General features: G+C 40.5%; 1 protein-coding gene and 1 non-coding gene across 2 annotated transcripts in view; one reads left to right on the plus strand and one right to left on the minus strand.

Annotated features, from left to right (window-relative positions):
• Positions 1-1055: 1055 nt before the first annotated feature.
• On the plus strand, positions 1056-1158 carry LOC115934218 (small nucleolar RNA U13). Its single transcript, XR_004070039.1, has one exon. It is a non-coding gene; the product is annotated as a small nucleolar RNA U13 (small nucleolar RNA).
• Positions 1159-1639: 481 nt separating this feature from the next.
• SNX4 (sorting nexin 4) overlaps positions 1640-21069 on the minus strand; it is a 78550-nt gene continuing 59120 nt past the window's right edge. The window contains exons 10-14 of the mRNA XM_019024626.3: positions 15782-15871; positions 12278-12377; positions 8817-8962; positions 6299-6413; positions 1640-2816 (exon numbers count right to left, since the gene is read on the minus strand). Coding sequence (XP_018880171.1) covers positions 2769-2816; positions 6299-6413; positions 8817-8962; positions 12278-12377; positions 15782-15871 — 499 coding nt within the window. The 3' untranslated portion in view covers positions 1640-2768. The remainder of the gene's footprint in view (positions 2817-6298; positions 6414-8816; positions 8963-12277; positions 12378-15781; positions 15872-21069) is intronic.

Raw genomic sequence — 21069 nt, forward strand, 5'->3', positions numbered from 1 at the left:
TTTATTTATTTTTTTGGGACAGGATCTCACTATGTCGCCTGGGCTGGTTTGAGACAGGATCTCGCTATGTTGCCTGGGCTGGAGTGCAGTGGTGTGATTATGACTCACTGTACCCTCAAGCTCCCAGGTTCAAGTGATGCTCCTACCTAAGCCTTCTGAGTAGCTGGGTAGGGATTACATAGGTGTGCACCACCACACTTGACTAATTTTTGTATTTTTTGTAGAGATGGGTTTTCGCCATGTTGCCCAGGCTGGTCTTGAACTGGGCTCAAGCAGTCGAACCACCTCAGCCTTTCAAAGTGCTGGGATTACAGGCATGAGCCATGGAACTTAAATCATTTTTGAAACATAGTTAATAATGGCCTTCTCAAAATAAGTCAGCTAGTAGAAAAAAGTCTAACATTTTACATCGAGTCCAAAGCTAATTTGGGGGAAAAGGCTTTTGATCTTTAAATGCCAAGGGGAAAGGTATTTTATCTGTCAAGAGATGATACAATTCAGTGGAATAAAATGTGTATCCACACAGATGACTTTTGCTTCTACCAATTTTATCTTTTATAAAACCCTGACATGGCCGGGTACAGGGGCTCCTGCCTATATCTCAGCACTTTGGGAGCCAACGGGGTAGGATCGCTTGAGCCCAGGAGTTTGAGACCAGCCTGGGCAACACAGTGAGACTTCATCTTTACAAGAATAAAATAAAATAAAATAAAAAATAAAAAAATAAAAATAAAAAAATTAGCCAGGCATGGTGGTGTACCTATGTAGTCCCAACTACTTGGGAGGCTAAGGTGGGAGGATCACTTGAGCCCCCAGAGGTTGAGGCTGCAGCGAGCCATAATTGTGCCACCATACTCCAGCCTGGGCGACAGAGACCCTGTCTCAAAACAAAACAGGCCGGGTCAGGGTGGCTCACGCCTGTAATCCCAGCACTTTGAGAGGCTGAAGCAGGAGGATTCCTTGAGCTCAGAAGTTCAGCCTGGGCAACATCAGACCCTGTCTCTATTTTTTTTTAAAAGTAAAACAAACAAAAACAAAAACAAAAAAAACTCATGATCCTTTTGTGGTTCATGAGCATGATGATTGGGTATTCACACCCACGTGTGAGATGTGCCTCCCTCAAACCTTGTTACAACTTCAACCATTACCCATCTGACAGTAAAAAAAAAAAAAAAGTAAAATTTTAAAAATCACGTCTTATTTCAGCATCTTATATTTTTAAAAACCAATATTTTGGTAGATGACAAATTTATACCATTAATGACTTTATTTTTTTTTCTTTCCTCAACTTTTGTTTTAGGTTCAGGGGATACCTGTGTAGGTTTGCTACATGGGTAAATTGTGTGTTGCTGGGGATTCGTGTACAAATGATTTTATCACCCAGGGAGCGAGCATAGTAACCAATAGCTAGTTTTTCGACCCTCGCCTTCCTCCGAATCTGCCCCCTCAAGGAAGCCCTGGTGTCTATTGTTCCCATCTTTGCATTCATGTGTACTCAATGTTTAGCTCTCACTGATAAGTGAGAACATGTGGCATTAATCACTTTAAAACATAGTATGACAAATATCATTTTCTTACAGAGCATCAGATATTAATATGTATGGATCACTTTGTTAAATTAACAAAAATCATCTGAAAATCAGCACAATATTTCATTTATTTATTGTATAAGTTTGGCAAACAGCACAAAAATCCAGCAACATTTAAAACATAAAAAAGTCAAATGCTAAACAGGACTAGGGATTTTTTTTTACATCATTAGAAATAACGAGTACACATTTTAAGATTCTGCAAAGCTAGCAAAATGAAGATGCTTGTCTTCTGAACATATACTACAAACACACATACAAAAAAACAATATAATTTATCTTTACAAAAATTACAGCCAAGCAATAGAAAAGAAGGATGTTAATGATGAAGATAGCAACACATATGTTTAGTACATATATCTTACACATTGAAATGCTACATCTTATACCCTGAAATGCCATGTGTAGAGAGCCAAGCAGAGTAAATTTAGGCTCATTACTGAGGTTAAGAATTATTTGAGAAGAATTTAATTCTTATATGTAACATATTCAGTTAAAACTTTCTATATAGGAATTGCTAGAGGATGACAATGTATCCCATTATAGATCTGAGAAGTTGAGTCTTCTTTGTTGGCAGTATAAAATTTCTGACCAGTATCAAAATTCTGGTAAAACACAAATTGAAGGCATTTTCTAGTGTATGCAAACGTTACAAGGGGCATCAATGAATGTAGAAGAAAATCGTAGATTTTTCACATCAAGTTTCTGCTGAGCTTTGTCAAACCAAATAGCTCAACTATAAGGCAAGAGAAAACAACTCCCTATAACAGATTAGTGGATCTTACCAAGTAAATATAGGAATTCAATCTTAGGGAAAAATTCCCTACATTAATAGATCTGAAACAGCTGGTCTTGAAACAAACATCTAGAAATTAACGAACATCTTGACATTCAGTCATTGGTTCAGAAGCGTGACAAACAATCTGTTGGTATATATTATTAAATTAACTTTTTGGAATCAGCACCAGTCCCCAAAACCTCAAATTATAATATTTAATCTTCATTAAAATATATCTTTTTTGTGCTACATTAACACGACTACAATTAAGTTAAAGAAAGCTGAATTTACTTAACTTATTGTATATGTTTATGTATACTAGGTAGCGACTTAAATTTCTTTTATTTACTTGTGCTTCTGTTTTGGGGCACTTTGATTGAAGAGAAATTCAATTCACAGGATTACATCTTGCTAAAGCATTCCTTAGCATTGGTCCAAACTTGAATTCCCTAAAAATAAAAATAAAAACTTTAAAATGTGAGTTTGGAAGGAATCTGAAAACCCAAGTACTTGGCTTAGTGGTACACTAAGTTTTGCTTTTTGGAATAATTAAGAAGTCGAGAAAATATGACACTATTTTGGGAAGTGGTTAATATAAGCAAATGTCTAATGCTTCTGAAAAGAGAAACAGAATCTCTAATACGAACTTATCTTCAAAATGGAAAAAGAACTCCTACAACTTGTTGGAAAACTGAGTTAATTCATTTCATATCACATACTCGAGTAATTTCTATTTGTAAATCAAACAAGTTTTCAGTCTTTTTTTTTTTTTTTTGGAGATAGGGTCTCACTCTGTTACCCAGGCTGGAGTATAATCATGGCTCATTGCAGCCTCGACCTCCAGGGCTCAAGGGATCCTCCCACCTCAGCCTGCCAAGTAGCTGGGATCACAGGTCACAGGTGCACGCCACCACACCTGGCTTATTTTTTTTTTTTTTTGTAGAAATGGAATCTCACTATGTTACCCAGGCTGGTCTGGAATTCCTGGGCTCAAGCGATCGGCTTGCCTCTGCCTCCCAAAGTGCTGACATCACAGGTGTGAGCCACAGTGCCCGGCTCGGTTTTTTCAATGTAATATTTGAAACAAAAAACTTCATTAGTCTAACAAATATAAATTGAGTTATTAAATTATCACTCTAATAACTAAAGTTTTGATAAAAACTAATTATGTACTAAATTACTGAATCCCTCTTAGTACCTGAAGTTACTTAGCACAGTTATAGATGGCCTAATATGCATAAGCAAAGATACATGTTTATAGAGATGTAACAGTAAAACTTAAGGGTTTTTTTCCTTTTTTTTTTTTTTTTTGAGACAGAGTCTTGCTCTGTCGCCCAGGCTGGAGTGCAGTGGTGCGATCTCGGCTCACTGCAAGCTCCACCTCCCGGGTTCACACCATTCTCCCACCTCAGCCTCCCAAGTAGCTGGGACTACAGGCGCCCGCCACCATGCCCAGCTAATTTTTTGTATTTTTAGTAGAGACGAGGTTTCACCGTGTGTTAGGCAGGATGGTCTCGATCTCCTGACCTCGTGATCCACCTGCCTCAGCCTCCCAAAATGCTGGGATTACAGGAGTGAGCCACTGCACCCGGCAAGGGTTTTTTTCAATAAGGTATTTTTTCAATAAGATACATATTCTCCAATAATTGCTCATTTATGAGAAAGGAACTTTTTAATACTTAATCATTAAAGTGTGTCATTTATTAAGGTTTTGAACAATTTTTTCTTCTCTTTTCTTTTTGAAAGAAGGTCTCGGGCCGGGTGCGGTGGCTCACACCCGTAATCCCAGCACTTTGGGAGGTGGAGGCAGGCAGATCATGAGGTCAGGAGTTTGAGACCAGCCTGGCCAACATGGTGAAACCGTCTCTCCTAAAGATACAAAAAAATTAGTCAGGCATGGTGACACACACCTGTAATCCCAGCTACTTGGGAGGATGAGGTAGAATTGCTTGAACACGGGAGGCGGAGGTTGTAGTGAGCCGAGATCATGCCATTGCACTCCAGCCTGGGTGACAGGGTGAGACTCTGTCTCAAAAAAAAAAAAAAAAAAAAATGAAAGAAAGAAGGTCTCACTATGTTGCCCAGCCTAGTCTTGAACTCCTGGGATCAAGTGATCCTCCTGCCTCAACCTCCCAAATAGCTAGGATCACATATAAAAATCTATATCACTTAGGCAAGAAAATAAAACGACAAAATTGCATAGTAGCATTCTTGGGAAACAAGGTGAACATAAACTCTTATTAAACTTTTTGTTTTACTAGTTATCTAAGGATTTGTGAATAAACCTACAAAATATCCAACAGTATGTCCAAATACAGCTACAGTAGTATCTTTTATATTCACAGATTAAATTTCTAGCACCCTCAACCACTGCAGCCTAAACAAAACGGAGGGGGAAAGTCCTTTGAGACATTATATAAAGGTCTTGCACTTTACTTTGGAAAGAAGTGAATGAGAGATCACAAGGAGCTTATTAATGAGTCTTTTACAGGAAAAACAAAAAAACTAAAAACCTTTGTTATCTGGTCTTTCAGATTTCTTGAGGTTAAAAAGTTAGACTGGAAAAAGGACTGTACGACTGGGTGTGGTGGCTCATGCCTATAATCCCAGCAATTTGGAAGGCCAGGGCGGGAGGACTGCTTGAGTCCAGGAGATTAAGATCAGCCTGGGTAACACAGTAAGACCCCATTTCAACAAAAAAAGAAAAAAAAAGAAAAAAGAAAAAGACAATGGATTGTAAATATCTAGCACCTAGCTGCAGGCAAGAAGAGGTGACAGAATGAAGGCAAAAAAAAGATAGAGATGCTACCAAACTACAACATACTCAACCTTTAGCACCTGTAGACTCACCAGTCATGATCTAAACTTGTTTTAAGTGACTCCAAAGATCCACGGTATACAGTAACTTATAATTCACTGAGCATAAATATGAATTTGTCCAAACCAAATGGAGCCCACTTAACCAGTGAGTGCGTATGGTGTTTATGCCTCAAAATATCTTTGTTCTCTCAGTGATGGCCCACAGCCAAAAAATAAAATTTTGGGACAAACTAAAGCATAAGAATTGTATATATATTTATATGAGTGTGATTTTGCCCTATAAATGTAAGAATTCATCTTACCATGTAATTTACTGAGATAATGCATGTAAAAGTGCTTGATAAATTATGACAAGTGATACAAATCAAAGCACTGGTACTGGTAGTCACACTGGCAGATGTTAGGTTATAAAAAAGAGGTTAAGGAATGTTTCCTATTTTGTTCTTAAACCAACGTTTTAGAAAGTCTTCCATCATTGTCAAACATTTATTTTAACTAGAATAAGCTTCAATGTTTGTATCTTTCACTATGGATATCAGCAACACAAACGATTTACTTTATGAGGAAGCATATCATAACCAGGTCTTCACGAAATAATGTTCAAGCTATTTTCCAATCAAAGCATATACCTGGAATGGCATTTTACTGTCTGGTCCAAGAGTACCATATGATCTAAATAATCTTGGTATATATTATCAAATACAAGTTATAAATGGGGGATACAAATTTGGACTTTAGATGAGTGGAGACTCAGTAATGGGCATACTGGTTGTAACACCAGTAGAGGCTGGACATGGTGGCTCGCATCTGTAATTGCAGCACTTTGGGAGGCTGACGCAGGAGGACTGCATGAGGCCAGGAGTTCGAGACCAGCCTGGGCAACATAGCGAGACCCCCCCCCCCCATATCTATTTTTTAAATATTTAAAATTTTAAAATAAAAAAACCAAAACAAAATAAAACAGAAATCCTACAAAATTAAAATAGAGAAATTGGTAAACATTCTACATGAGAAGAATAAAAATGAAAAATTTTTTGGTCAGGTAATTTAAATAAATGTATAAGCACTTCTGAATATACATATATCTTCATTGAAACAGGAAAAAACCTACCTTTTTGCACATACTGATCTGCATGACTGCATAGCTTATGAGGGCCTCCTTTAAGTCTCGGTTCTTTTGTTCTTTGAAGCGTTCAATATCAGCCCATGCATTTTTCACAAATTCTCTGAAATAAAAGGTATAGCCATTATTATTCTTATTTAAGTTAAATAAACTGTGTACTAAAAAGTTACCCAGTTCTCATTGGCGTTGGTTTTTAATTGCCTATGTAGAAGGAAGAGTTATTGCTTGTATAAGACAGTTTTTTTATTTTCCTAAAAATTATAGTTAGGGAAAAAGCAAACAGACAGTCATATATTCTTGTACCTTTTAATCTACTTTTTCTTTTTTTTTTTGAGGCACAGTCTCACTCTGTTGCCCAGGCTGGAGTGTAGTGGCGTGATCTTGGCTCACTGCAGCCTCTGCATTCCGGGTTTGAGCAATTCTCCTACCTTAGCCTCCTGAGTAGCTGGGATTACAGGCACACGCCACTACGCCCAACTGATTTTTATATTTTTAGTAGAGACAGGGTTTCACCATGTTGGCCAGGCTGGTCTTGAACACCTGAGCTCAGGTGATCTGCCCACCTCGGCCTCCCAAACTGCTGGGATTACGGCGTGAGCCGCTGCACCTGGCCTAATAATCTAAGTTTTTGCCACAAGGATTCTACCTTTAAATTATTCCTATAAAATACACATAGATGACTCCTTAAGCCAGCTCACAAACCTAACAGGTGTCAGTCACAATGAAGTAAGTGCCTTCCAGGGGTCACTGGAAAATATACACTCTTTTGACAAGATGGATTATGAATCACGTTTAGCTTTTTTTTTTTTTTTTTTTTTTTTTTTTGAGACCAAGTCTCGCTCTGTAGCCCAGGCTGGAGTGCAGAGGCGTGATCTTGGCTCACCACAACCTCCGCATCCAGGGTTCTTGCCTCAGTCTCCAGAGTAGCTGGGATTACAGGCGCACGCCACTGCACTTGGCTAATTTTTTGTATTTTTAGTAGAGACAAGGTTTCACCAAGTTGGCCAGGCTGGTCTTGAACTTCTGACCTCAGGTAATCCACTCTCCTAGGCCTCCCAAAGTGCTAGGATTACAGGTGTGAGCTACCACGGCCAGCTGCATGTACTTGTTTTAAATGACAACCAAAGTTTAAAAAATTTTTTAGCCAGGCATGGTAGCCAGTAGTCCCAGTGATTCGGGAGGCTGAGATGGGAGGATCACTTGAGCCCTGGACTTTGAGGTGGCAGCGAGCAACAATGGCACCACTGCACTCCAGCCTGGGCAGCAGGGTGAGACTCCGTCTCAAAAAAAATGAAAAATAATAATAAAAATTAAAATCCCGAGAGGTATTTGTCTTTTTTTTGGAGACAGAGTTTCGCTCTGTTGCCCAGGCTAGAGTGCAGTGGCGTGATCTCCGCTCACTGCAAGCTCCGCCTCCCGGGTTCACACCATTCTCCTGCCTCAGCCTCCCGAGTAGCTGGGACTGTAGGCACCTGCCACCGCACTCGGCTAATTTTTTTGGTTTTTAGTAGAGACAGGGTTTCACCGTGTTAGCCAGGATGGTCTCAAACTCCTGACCTCATGATCCACCCACCTCAGCCTCCCAAAGTGCTGGGATTACAGGCATGAGCTACCGCGCCCGGCCTGTCTTTTTAAATTCTATCTATTACTTTGCCATATTTGGTGCTAGTAGTTCTAAAAATGAACAAAACCACCTCAAAACCCAAAATACACTCTTGGTCTGCCTTGGTCTATTCACTGACTGTGAGATGAAAACAAAAATAAGAAAAATGAGTCAAACAGTGATAGTGGGTCTCTGAGAACTGAATTTCTAGAAATACTTATGTAACAATTACATGCTAAGCCCTATGTAAGGCATTGGGATGTGAATGTGGAAAAGATACAATCACTGACTTTGAAGGGCTTAAATTTAGCCAGGTATAGTCACACAGAACAATCAATCATCTAATACAAAACTGCCATACCATACTGGCATGAATTAAATGCCGTGATAGCCTGAGAAGGCTTCACAATGAAGTAACACTTCAGCTGGGTACTGAAGGAGGGGAGGGGGAGAAGAAATGGTGGAGGGAAAGTACAAAGGGTAGAAATCAGGAATAGTGCAGGAAAATAATATTATGAAGTTGAAACTTTTATTTCTCTTTCCCCCACACTGAAACAACTGTTTCTATAACATTATTTTTGATAATTCAACTTTCTTTTATTTTTATTTATTTATTTATTTATTTATTTCTGTAGAGACAGGGTCTTTCTATGTTGCCCAGGCTGGTCTCAAACTCCCAGGCTCAAGCAATCCTCCCACCTCAGCCTCCTAAAGTGTCAGGATTACAGGCGTGAGCCACCACACCCAGCGTGATAACTCAAATTTCTTAGGAATGCATTTTAAAGGAACAGGCTGTATTCAGGGATGCCAGTGAAGCTGGGAATTGTTACCAAAATAAATAAATAAAACAATCTGCCATATAGTCTACAAGCCTAGCTTACTTAAACATCGCAGCATCTTTACCTGCCTTCCAGATTTTTAGACTTTAGCTGTTGCTCTCCTTCATTTATTTGTTCTTCTAGCACCTTTATTCTGGCTTCTCTCTGCTCTGGAGTTTCTTGACCAAAGAGCTTGGTAGTCATTCCCTTCAAAGAGAATGTTCTCACAGTCTAAAAGGAGACAGAAACAGATGAATGGATAAACAAAATGCGGCATACACATACACATACAATGGAACATTATTCAGCCTTTAAAAGGAATCAAATCTGATATATGCTACAACATGGATAAACCTGCAGGACATTATGCTAAGTGAAATAAGACAGATACAAAAAGACAAATACTGTATGATTCCACTTATATGAGACACCAGTGTTTACACTGTATTAGTTATTAATAATCTAGAGATAATTTAAAGCAGGGGGTCCCCAACCCCAGAGCCACGGAGTGATACCAGTCCATGGCCTGTTTGGAACCAGGCTGCATAGCAGGAGGCAAGCGACCACCTGAGCTCTGCCTCCTTTCAGATCAGCAGCAGAGGCATTAGATTATCTTAGGAGCACAAACCCTATTGTGAACTGCGCATGTGAGGGATCCAGGTTGTGTGTTCCTTGTGAAAATCTAATGCCTGAGATGATCTGAGATGAAACAGTTTCATCCCGAAATCATCCTCAGCACCCCCTGCCCTGGTCCATGGAAAAATTGTCTTCCACAAAACAGGTCCCTAGTGCCAAAAAGGTTGGCGACTGCTGATTTAAAGTATACAAAAGGATATGCACAGGTTACATGCAAATACTACACCATTTTATAGAAGGGACTTAAGCATCTGAGGATTTTGGTATCCAAGGGATCCTTAAACCAGTCTCACTGAAGATACTGAGGGATGACTGCACTACTGAACTATATACTTAAAAATGGACAAGATGGTACATTTTACGTTATATATATTTCACTACACACACAAAGGAAATAGAAAACATTTGCCATATTTCCCCTAGGTCAGACAAAACCACCATAAGCTTCACAACCAGGGATCTCTTATATGAGTTTTTATTTATTTTTACAGAGTCATAGCCAAGAATCCTAATAGAATTTCTAACACTGAAATAATATGGAGTAGTCAAAAAGAAGACACTTCTAACTGAATTTCTTTTTTTTTTTTTTAAATGGGGTCTTGCTCTGTTGCCCAGGCTAGAATGTAGTGGCACAATCATGGCTCACTGCAGCCTCAACCTCCTGGGCTCAAGTGATCCTCCCACCTCTGCCTCCCAAGTGGCTGGGACCACAGGTGCATGCCACCACACCCAGCTAATTTTTAAATTTTTGGTAAAGACAGGGTCTAGCTATATTAATCCACACTGGTCTCAAATTCCTGGGCTCAAGCAATTCTGGGTTTATGCCTCTGCTGCTAAAGGTGTCGGGATTGCCATCGTAAGCTACCATACCTGGCTTGAATTTCATAATCAAATGGAAAACTTCCACGTGAAATATTAGACGTTATTTCTTACTCTGTATGAATGATATTTTAAAAATTACTTTATGTAATAAAAATAGTAGATAAATTCACTAGGCAACTATGGAAATAAACCAAACTAAAGAAGCATATTTAAAATCTGCATAACTCAACGCTCAAACTTGGTCATCTATTAATAAAACAGGATACCTAAATCCAAGCATGGGAAGGCAACCCCAAGCTTCACTGCTTTAACATTTCCTCACTCTCTGGAGTTTACTGAAGAAAACACTTTTCCCTTGACATGTAGGATAGAGAACCAAGATCCCTGAAAATGGCCTGGGAATTTCTCCCACTGAGTTTTAAAAATAAACCAAGGGCCTAGTTTATACATGTGTCCTGGTCACAAGTCTTTCCCCACATATATCTGTGACTTTTCACAGATGTAGCCAGTGGGTAATCTCTGTGAAAAGCACTTTTAAAACTATAGTGCTTGGCCAGGCGCGCTGGCTCATGCCTATAATCCCAGCACTTTGGGTGGCTGAGGCGGGCGGATCACGAGGTCAGGAGATTCAGACCATCCTGGCTAACATGGTGAAACCCCGTCTGTACTAAAAGTACAAAAAAAAAAATTGGTCGGGCGTGGTGGCAGGCGCCTGTAGTCCCAGCTATTCAGGAGGCTGAGGCAGGAGAATGGTGTGAACCCAGGAGGTGGAGCTTGCAGTGAGCCGCACTCTAACCTGGGCAATAGAGCGAGACTCCATCTAAAAACAAACAAACAAACAAACAAAAAAAAAACTACAGTGCTTATTAACTAAGTAGAGACATTGCTGCTGGTTTACTACTTTCAGAATGTGTGTTGCTCACCATGATGGCTGATTTATTGCAATGAATAACTGGAGTAGAAAGCTGATTATAAAAATGATCCAAGACTAATGCAATCAGGTACAGAATTTTCCTCACAAGTACTCACTGTAAGCATTAAAGAATAAAGTACATCAAAAGCTCCCTGTTAGGCGAGATGCACTGGTTCTAAGTGGGTAAGGCTTTTCAAAGTCAACTAAAATTTCTGCAAAGTACCTTGCAAAGTTAAACCTCATAAAGGTCACTGCATGTTTTTTCACTTGGACTTAGAAACCAGATGATAGACTAGGCATGGTGGCTTACCCCTGTAATCCTAGCACTTTGGGAGGCGGAGGTAGGAGGATCACTTGAGTCCAGGAGTTTGAGACCACCCTGGTCAACATGATGAGACTATAAACAAAATTAGCCAGGCACAGGGGCACATGCCTGTGGTCCCAACTACTCAAGAGGCTGAGGCAGGAAGACCGCTTGATCCCAGGAGTTTGAGGCTTCCATGAGCCCTGATCATACCACTGCACTCCAGCCTGGGAAACAGAACCAGACCTTGTCTCAAAAAATAAAAATTAATAAAAACAATTTTTTTGAGATGGAGTCTTGCTCTGTCACCCAGGCTGGAGTGCAGTGGCGTGACCTCGGGTCACTGCAACCTCCGACTCCCTGGTTCAAGCAATTCTTCTGCCTCACCTTCCTGAGTAGCTGGGACTACAGGTGTGAGGCACCACACCTGGCTAATTTTTGTATTTCTAGTAGAGATCGGGTTTCACCATGTTGGCCAGGCTAGTCTCGAACTCCTGACCTCAGGTGATTCACTGGCCTTGGCCTCCCAAAGTGCTGGAATTACAGGTGTGAGCCACCGTGCCCAGCCCAATAATTTTTTTTTTTTAAAACGAAATCGGATGATACTGATTACACCAGAGAAATGTTGGCAAAATTTCTTATAATTCTATACAGCACATGGTTTTAATGGCTTACATCATTTTGTATCAAGATAATAATAAAAGAATTATAAAGTTACTCACAAATTACTCCCCTGTAAAAGGTTCAGCCATCCTGAGTATTGTAACTGGAACTGATTCTACAGGAGTGAGTTACTCACTCAGAGTGAGTGCTTGTGAGGAACATTCTGTGTTGCTACAATATCATCACAGGCCAAAAGGAAAATACTCACCCCAGTTGCCAGTTCCTCACACTGCTGCTTCTTGGATGCTAAGTCCTGAGCAGCCATCTCCAAGTCATACTGCATAAGTTCATGTTTCCTGCACACAGCCCTACAGATGGAAAAATGTGCTGCCATTTAACTTTTCCTTTAACATGTCAAACATTTTTTTCAAGGGTAGAGGAGAACCATTCACAATGTCTCACTAGGGCAGAATGTGTGTGCCCAGAATTTTCAAGTTTAAAATGTAGTAGCCCAACATTAAAAATGGAATCTAATGGAATCTAGCAGAACCTAACCATAAAAACTTCATATATTCTTTTTTTTTTTTTTTTTTTTTTGGAGACAGAGTTTTGTTCTTGTTGCCCAGGCTGGAGTGCAATGGCGCGATCTCGGCTCACTGCAACCTCCGCCTCCCGGGTTCAAATGATTCTCCTGCCTCAGCTTCCCGAGTAGCTGGGATTACAGGCATGCGCCACCACACCCAGCTAATTTTGTATTTTTAGTAGAGATGGGAATTCTCCATATTGGCCAGGCTGGTCTCAAACTGCTGACCTGAGGTGACCCGCCCACTTCGGCCTCCCAAAGTACTGGGATTAGAGACATTGAGCCACCTGTACCCGGCCAAAAATGTCATATATTCTTAACACAAAAAAAGTTTTCCATATACTTGGAACATTTCTTTCAATAAACATGCCATTATCACATACATAAAACATTTTTTAATGTATGTGAGAACTACATACATAATGTATACATATGTATACATAATTACATACATAATGAACTACATACATAATTAGTTCTTACATAAGGTAAGAACTAATGCTGTAATCTCACATAGCAACTGAGTATTCTTAGAAAAGATAATACCTCAAAGTTTTCTTCTTTGTGATTTAGAAATGTCTATTAGGTTTTTTTTTTTTTTTTTTTTGGAGACAAGGTCTCACTCTGTCACCCAGGCTGGAGGGCAATGGTGCAATCTCGGCTAAATGCAACCTCTGCCTCCTGGGCTCAGGCAATCCTCCCACCTCAGCCTCCTAAGTAGCTGGGACTAAGGCATGTGCCACCACATCTAACTAATTTGTGCTTTGTAGAGATGGGGTCTCACCCATGTTGCCCAGGCTGGTCTCAAACTCATGGGCTCAAGCAATCCATCCACCTCAGTTTCCCAAAGTGCTAGGATTATATGCATGAGCCATGTCGCCTGGCCTAGAAATGTTTATTAGTTTTTATGATCATAAAAGTAATCCATGTTCACTGTAAAAAGAAAAGATTCGGCCAGGCGCGGTGGCTCACACCTGTAATCCCAGCACTTTGGGAGGCCGAGGCGGGTGGATCACGAGGTCAGGAGATTGAGACCATCCTGGCTAACACGGTGAAACCCCGTCTCTACTAAAAATACAAAAAAAAGCCGGGCGAGGTGGCAGGCGCCTGTAGTCCCAGCTACGCAGGAGGCTGAGGCAGGAGAATGGCGTGAATCCCGGGGGATGGAGCCTGCAGTGAGCCGAGATCGCGCCACTGCACTCCAGCCTGGGTGAAAGAGCGAGACTCCATCTCAAAAAAAAAAAAAAAAAAAGAAAAAAAAAAGAAAAGAAAAGATTCTAATACAGCAATGCACAAAGTAAAAAAAAGAGGCTGGGCATGGTGGCTCATGCCAGTAATCCCAGCACTTTGGGAGGTCGAGGTGGGCAGATCATCTGAGGTCAGGAGTTCAAGACCAGCCTGACCAACATGGTAAAACCCCATCTCTACTAAAAATACAAAAATTAGCCGGGCATGGTGGTGCGCGCCTGCAATCCCAGCTGCTTGGGAGGCTGAGGCAGGAGAATCACTTGTACCCAGGAGGCAGAGGTGGCAGTGAGCAGACATTGCACCACTGTACTCCAGTCTGGGCAACAGAGTGAAACTCCAACTCAAAAAAATAAAAAATACAAAATACAACAAGAAAGTTCAAGAACACTCTTTCCTCCAATCCCACTATCCAGATATAATCGGTGTTACCAGATAGTATATAATCTTTCAGAATTTAGCTAGGCATTGACAAATACCATATCCATGCACCCCAAATGGTTCCTACATCTTTTCTCACATGGCTATACACCCTGGCCATCTTTCCATGTCAATATACATTAATCCCTTTTATAATTTTTAAGAGCTGCAGAGAATTCCACTGTACTCAGCAACTTTCTTTTTTGAGACAGAATCTCACTCTGTCACCCAGGCTGGAGTGTAATGGTGCGATCTCGGCTCACTGCAACCTCCACCTCCCCTGTTCAAGCAATTATTCTGCCTCAGCCTCTCCAGCAGCTGGAATTACAGGCACCCACCACTATGCCTGGCTAACTTTTTTGTAATTTTAGTAGAGACGGCGTTTCACCATGTTGGCTAGGCTGGTCTCGAACTCCTGGCCTCAGGTGATCCATCCGCCTTGGGCTCCCAAAGTGCTGGGATTCAGGCAGGAGCCACCTCACCCAGCCAACTTTCTTTTGCTTGGTGACTTGAAAATACATTGGTGAGACTTCTACTACTCAAAGCCCTAGAAGGAAAACAAGCTAACAATGTGCAAATGATTTCACACCAATCACCACAGAGGTAAGGGAATTGTGCTCTTTTGTTTTCCTAACAGAATTCTTATACTGCTTTTAAAAGCGACAGGACAGCGTTGGCTCATGCCTGTAATCCCAGCACTTTGAGAGGCCAAGGCGGGCGGACTACCTGAGGTCAGGAGTTTGAGACCAGCCTGGCCAACAACGGTGAAACCCTGTCTCTACTAAAAATACAAAAATTAGCTGGGTGTGTTGGCAGGCGCCTGTAATCCCAGCTACTCAGGAGGCTGAGGCAGGAGAATAGTTTGAACCCAGGACGTGGAGGTTGCAGCGAGCCGAGATCACGCCACTGCACTCCAGCCTGGGTGACACAGCCAAACTCTACTCTGTCTCAAAAAAAAAAAAAAAAAAAAAAGTGACAGGACAACTGACCAAAAGCCACCTATTCCGGGAAAATAATTCCTTTTTCTAAACTGATCAGAAAAAAATATATTAACTTTTTCCTAGTCACATAGGACTATCTAAAAGAGAATTCCCTTTGGCTCTGTAAAAGATAACATAAGAACAGATAAGAAAGTCCTTGTTACATAAGGACGTTGTACAAGCTACTGATAAGACACACAGAATAAAAATAGCAATATACAACCTAGTAACAGATACTGTTACACACACTGAATCTGTATTTTGCTTCCAATCTTCAAACTGGAAAAAGTGGAAACAACAACATACAGGCACACTTGATGCCTGAGGCTGGCAGGTTTTATCAAAATGATGCTTCGAGGGCAGGCCTCATCTTACATGTTTATGCCTAGCACTCTGCAACACAGAGAAATACAATGAGACCTCTTTCATTATCTGAGGGAATGCATTCATTTAAAAAACATTCTACTATCTGTACTTTACAGTGGCATATGAGGAGAGTGGTGAACAACCCTGTGGCTGCACCTGGAACTTTTATTAAACTTACCGCAATGCTTCTGCATAAAAAAGATACTCTTTTAACTGATCTGCATAATGTTCTTCATCTTCCAAAATATCATCAATAGAAGATGCATACCTGTTTAAAAAAAAAAAAAACACACATTGCATAGAGTTACTTTCATTGGAATACAAAGTAGTAGGGTTCTAGAGAAGTGCAATTAGGCTGGGCGCAGTGGCTCACACCTGTAATCCCAGCACTTTGGGAGGCCAAGATGGGCAGATCACTTGAGGTCAGGAGTTCGAGACCAGCCCGGCCAACGTGGTGAAACCCTGTCTCTACTAAAAATACAAAAATTAGCCGGAAGTGGGGGCGGGCGCCTGTAATCCCAGCTACTCGGGAGGCTGAGGCAGGAGAATCTCTTGAACCCGGGAGGAGGAGGTTGCAGTGAGCCAAGATCATACCAGTGCACTCCAGCCTGGGTGACACAGCAAGACTCTGTCTCAAAAACAAACAGACAGACAAACAAACAAACAAAAAACAGCAATTCTAAGTGTGGCCCACAGACAGTTTGCTACCCATCAGTGATGTTATAAGTACAGACAGTGAGAATTAGCGTTTAGAATCACTGACAGAAATGTGTAATTACCATGATGATTTTATTGAATTTTACCAAAATGTTTCGGTCAACATTTTGACTTAGAAATAAACAAACAAAAAAATGGTCCTTTTCATAGGCAGTTTAAGAAGCTTGTAAGACTGTAATATCTTTTGTTCAAAGACATACATAAAAGGGCTACAAAATCTGTAGAAAGAATAAGAGTTTGGTAGAATTGGTATACATATGTTCTTGGTTGCAATTATTTATTATAATGATGCCAAATAGCTACAAAAGAAAAAGTAGAGTAAATAAAGGTTGGAGAAAATTTTAGAAGCTTATTTTATACTAATTTTTTTTTTTTTTTTTTGAGACGGAGTCTCACTTTGTCGCCCAGGCTGGAGTGCAGTGGCGCGATCTCGGCTCACTGCAAGCTCTGCCTCCCGGGTTCACGCCATTCTCCTGCCTCAGCTTCCCAAGTAGCTGGGACTACAGGTGCCTGCTACCACGCCCAGCTAATTTTTTGTATTTTTAGTACAGAAGGGGTTTTACCGTGTTAGCCAGGATGGTCTCGATCTCCTGACCCACTTGCCTCAGCCTCCCAAAGTGCTGGGATTACAGGTGTGAGCCACAGCGCCCGGCCATTTTATACTAATTCTTAATAGCAACCTCTGCTTTGATTGGGAGATTCCCTCAATGTCATCCCAGTTTCATTCCTGTGCATGAGTCTTCATTTGTACAGAATGTGATGGCTCCCACATTGCTTCTCCAAACCATACAAGCACATGTCTCAACACCTCTAGGAAATTTTCCCAGACTGCTTTAGTCTTTAGTCATCATTCTACTTTCGTTCCCTTATCAACAATTTGAACTTAAATTTTATCAAAGTCATATCCCATGTGTTGGTTTTTTAAAAAGTGATTCTTATTTATTTGAATTATCTATTTGTTGAGCATCTACAATGTGCCAATTGATAGGCTGAGTGTGACAAATCTAGTGACAAGAGAAAACTCAGTACTAAAGCCAGGGCAGATGGAAAAGCTGTAATTGGAGATTGTACACTAGAACCCAGGAGTTCGAGACCAGCCTGGGCAACATGGCAAGACCCTGTCTCTACAAAAAATACAAAAATTAGCTGGACATGGTAGTGCATGCCTGTAGTCCCAGGTGCTCAGGAGGCTAATTTGGGAGGAATGCCTGAGCCCAGGAGGTCCAAGGCTGCAGTGAGCTGTGAATGTGCCATTGTATTCAAGCTGGGGTGACAGAGTGAGACTCTGTCTCACCAAAAAAAAAAAAAAAAAAAAGAAAAAAAAAGAGAAGAAACCATAGCTGATACAAGGTATTGTAATTTAATATAAAATTGTATGAAATACATGGCAAGTTGCAGTTTATCAGATACATTTAATTACACACACCATTCCACTGTTTAGTTCCTTTTAGACTGACATTAGATAAGGAATTACCAGATCTAGATAATGCAGGACAAGTGAGCCCCAAAATTGGAGGTTAGCCCAGGAGGGTTATCAGCTTCGCCCAGGAAAGAATTCAAGGGTGAGCCGGTGGTGTCAGGTGGAAACCTTTTATTGAAGAGCACTGCTCCTTGAGGAGCAGGACTAACTCATAGGCAGTACACCTAGAGTCGGCCTCGTGTGTTGGTTTTATTTCTCTGATAGCATTGTAAATTCCATAAGGACAGGGGCTATGTGTATGTACTACTTCTGTGTGATACAACAGGTATCCTTCTTTCAAATTAATTCTGGTTCCTTCGCATGGACATACTTTATGTCTCTAGGCCTGCCTCATCAAGTTTATTGAAGTTGTAAGACAAAATAAACAAAACTATGCTAAGGTTCATTTGAAAAGCAATGTGCTTACAGGATTTATGTAAGCAGTGAACATATACATTCTGTAAGTACAAACTTACAGCTATGAGTGAATAATTTCTTATATGTGACTGAAAAAAAGTCTTGAGAATCACTATTAAGAGTAGGAAAACCTGCCTTTAGTTCCTAAGTCTATGATTCTGGAAGAGTTAATGTGAAGAAAACAAAGAGGACTTGTGGCCTGAAGATAGGAAACACAGTGTAGGGAGAAACTGGAACATCCTAGGGTGGGGAAGTATAAATGATAAAGATTTTTAGATCTCAGTACTCAGAATTTTATTTAACACTTTCATAAATCAACTGAAGGGATAATCCTAAATTCTTGGAAACACTGAAATGCCAAATCAAGAGACCACAGGACAACTTAAGGTTAAACAAAATAGTTGAAAAAAGTAGCTAGTTGGTTTGGAACATGGCCTAAGGAAAAGTAATATTTAGATAAACACATTTTTTCTTTTTTCGCTCCTAGCTTTAAAGTATAATTAAAGAACTGTATGTATTTACAGTGTACAATGTGATGTTTTGACGTATGTATACATCATGAAATGATTAAATCAAGCTAATTAACATATCCATCACCTGACATACTTAGCATTATTATTGTGGTGAGAATATTTAAGATCTATTTTTTGTCTTTTTGAATCACAGGAGTTCTTTCTATACTATGTTTAGAAATGTTTGCTCCTAAAGTTGCTTCTTCACCGTCTTAATAGTCTCACTTTTTAAAAAATAGTAAAGGCCTGGTGGCTCATGCTTGTAATCCCAGCACTTTGAGAGGCTGTGACGGTGGATTACTTGAGCCCAGGAGTTTGAGACCAGCCTGGGTAACACAGTGAGACCCTGTATCAATTTATATTAAAATTTTAAAAAATAGTAAAACATACATAATATAAAATTTACTTTGTTAATAATTTTTAAGTATACAACTCAGTGGTATTAAGTATATATACACTGCTGCATAATCATTACCACCACCCACCTCCATAATTTTCTCATCGTCTGCAACTGAAACTCTGCACCCCATTTAACTCTCAATTTCTTGCTCCTTCAATGGTATCAAATGGTAAATTGGTCATCAAAATTTAAACAAAAATTTTAAATTTGATGAAGACCAATTTGCCATTTAAAGTAATTTTTTCTTTTCATATCCTTCTTAACAATGTTTTCCACTAAAAGCTATACTTTTACCTTTTACAATTATGTGTATGATCCGAATTGAATTAGTTTTGTGTCAAGTGTAAGATAAGGCTCAAGGTTCTTTTTTTTTTCCATTTAGATATCCAGTTATTCCAACACCATTTGTTGAAATGAACTATAGAAGTGTGAGACTATTTCTGTACAGAATTCTGTTCCATTGATCTATTTATCTTTCTTTCTTTCTTTCTTTCTTTTTTTTTTTTTTTTGAGACACAGTCTCACTCTCACCCAGGTTAAAATGCAGTGACAGGATCATGACTCAACTGCAGCCTTGACTTTCTGGGCTCAAGTGATCATCCCACTTCAGCCTCCCGAGTAGCTGGGACTACAGGTGCATGCCACCACTCCCAGCTAATTTTTGTAGTTTTGGTTTTTTTCAGACAGAGTCTTGCTCTGTCACCCAGGCTGGAGTGCAGTGGTGCAATCTTCGGCTCACTGCAACCACTGCCTCCTTGGGTTCAAGTAATTCTCCTGCCTCAGCTTCCTGAGTAGCTGGGACTACAGGTGCACGTCACCACACCTGGCTAATATTTATATTTTTAGTAGAGACAGGGATTCACCATGTTGACCAGGCTGGTCTTAAACTCCTGACCTCACATAATCCACCCACCTTGGCCTCCCAAAGTACTAGGATTACAGGCTTGAGCCACCATGCCGGGCCTAATTTTTGTAGTTTTTTGTAGAGACAGGGTTTTGCCATGTTGCCCAGGCTGATCTCAAACTCCTGGACTCCAGGGATCTACTCACGTTTGCCTGCCAAAGAGCTGGGATCACAGCATGAGCCACTGTACCTGGTCAATCTGTTTAACTTTATGCCAATACCTCACTATCTTTATAACTTAGCTTTATAGTAAATCTTTTTTTTTTTTTTTTGGGAGGTGGGGACAGAGTTTCACTCTTGTCACCCAGGCTGGAGTGCAATGGTGCAATCTCGATTCACTGTAGCCTCCGCCTCCTGGGTTCAAGTGATTCTCCTGCCTCAGCCTCCAGAGTAGCTGGGATTACAAGTGCCTGCCACCACACCTGGCTAATTTATTTTGTATTTTTAGTAGAGATGGGGTTTCGCCATGTCAGCCAGGCTGGTCTTGAGCTCCTGGTCTCAGGTGATTCACCCGCCTCAGCCTCCCAAAGTGCTGGGATTACAGGCGTGATACACTGTGCCTGGCCTAGTAAATCTTGAAAGTAATATATTCCAGTTTTGTTCTTTGTCAAGATTGTTGTAGCTATTCTAGGTTCTTTAAATGTCCATATAAACTTTTATTTTTTATTTTATTTTATTGAGACGAAGTCTCACTCTGTCACCTAGGCTGGAGTGCAGTGGTGTGGTCTCGGCTCACTGCAACCTCTGCCTCCCGAGTTCAAGTGATTCTCCTGCCTCAGCCTCCCAAGTGGCTAGGACTATAGGCATGCGCCACCACACCCGGCTAATTTTTGTATTTTTAGTAGAGACAGGGTTTCACCACGTTGGCCAGCCTGGTCTCAAACTCCTGACCTTAAGTGATCCACCTGTCTCGGCATCCCAAACAGCTGAGATTAAAAGTGTGAGCCATTGTGCCTGGCCCATGTAAACTTTAGAATTAGCAATTTGGGGAGAACTGACATCTTAACAATGCCTTCCAATCCATGAACATAGTTTATCTTTCCATTTATTTAGGTTT

Source organism: Gorilla gorilla, chromosome 2 (assembly GCF_029281585.2).
Source record: "Gorilla gorilla gorilla isolate KB3781 chromosome 2, NHGRI_mGorGor1-v2.1_pri, whole genome shotgun sequence".
NCBI classification, from domain to species: Eukaryota; Metazoa; Chordata; class Mammalia; order Primates; family Hominidae; genus Gorilla; species Gorilla gorilla.